This window comes from Entelurus aequoreus, linkage group LG12 (genome assembly GCF_033978785.1).
Source record: "Entelurus aequoreus isolate RoL-2023_Sb linkage group LG12, RoL_Eaeq_v1.1, whole genome shotgun sequence".
Classification (NCBI taxonomy): domain Eukaryota; kingdom Metazoa; phylum Chordata; class Actinopteri; order Syngnathiformes; family Syngnathidae; genus Entelurus; species Entelurus aequoreus.
This window is the reverse complement of record NC_084742.1, coordinates 28,397,348-28,398,591: the sequence shown is the minus strand read 5'-3', so window position 1 is coordinate 28,398,591 and position 1,244 is coordinate 28,397,348. Positions and strand designations below refer to the sequence as shown.

Sequence of the window (1,244 nt, the reverse complement as noted above, 5' to 3'; positions counted from 1 at the left end):
ATTTATTTAAATAACATTTCCTGTTGACTTTTGTACATTTAAATGTTCCATGATGTGCACCTGGGGATAGGTTGATTGGCAACACTCAATTGGCCCTAGTGTGTGAATGTGAGTGTGAATGTTGTCTGTCTATGTGTTAGCCCTGCGATGAGGTGGCGACTTGTCCAGGGTGTACTCCGCCTTCCGCCTAAATGCAGCTGAGATAGGCTCCAGCACCCCCCGCGACCTCGAAAGGGACAAGCGGTAGAAAATGGATGGATGATGTATGTATACATAATGTACTGTGCTAGCCTTTGCATTGTATTATCTGATAGAGTATATAATTATGACTTTATACACACACGCACACACACACACACACACACACACACACACACACACACACACACACACACACACACACACACATATATTTTTGTTGCATGACTTTAATGACACATTGCTGTGTACAAGATGATCAGAAAGACTCGCACTCGGTGTCTAGAGTGCTGCACGCAGCGCAGTGACAGTGTATGGCCACCGGGTAGTGATAGAGAGGCGAGACACCGGGGTGGCAGCCGGGCAGCCGCGCACTAACGTAGCGTGTCAGTGCGTACGTGCACACTCGGTGGTGCCGGTGAATGTAGGGGGCTCCGGCACTGGCCTCTGTGTATTGTGCAAGAGAGAGAGGGTAACATTATTGACTTTAATAATACAATGCAATGACAACCTCCCACCAGCAGGTGGGCGACATGTTAAATTGTGTGCAAATATTACCTCCCAGGTGTGACAGCGTCCCAGCAGGCCTCTGTGGTGACGCGCAGACCCCTGCAGCCGGGCTTCTGGGCCACAAAAGAGAACTCGCGGACCGCACAGCCACGGAAGCTGTGGAGCGCAGCCATCGATGTGGTCACGGCCGTCGGCGACCCGGCAAGACCTTGACCCAGCAGCAGCAGGACGAGCAGGACGAGAGCCAGATGCATGCTGGGAAAAAAATTAATTAGTCAGTCAAAATTCAATCAGACGATTTTAATTGACAAGAAGGTGCAGCCTGCAGAGCCTTTTACAGGGTGAAACAGTGCCCTCTGGTGGTCACTTAAGTTATTGTATCGTCAAACTGCACTTCCGTGACTATTCACAACTACAGTACAATAATAATACTCATATTATAATTGCAATGGCTAACAAGTAAACACTTGATCATTATAAAACATAATTATACACATTTAAAAAAAAAAACATATTAAGAAGTGGTATAAGAAAAC

At 47.1% G+C, this 1,244-nt stretch overlaps 1 protein-coding gene across 1 annotated transcript; it reads right to left on the bottom strand.

Annotated features, from left to right (window-relative positions):
• Positions 1–457: 457 nt before the first annotated feature.
• Positions 458–962, bottom strand: LOC133661262 (glycoprotein hormone beta-5-like). The gene is given in 4 exon segments (XM_062064403.1): positions 458–627; positions 630–645; positions 757–776; positions 779–962. Coding segments are annotated over 4 exon segments (390 nt in total).
• Positions 963–1,244: the final 282 nt, after the last annotated feature.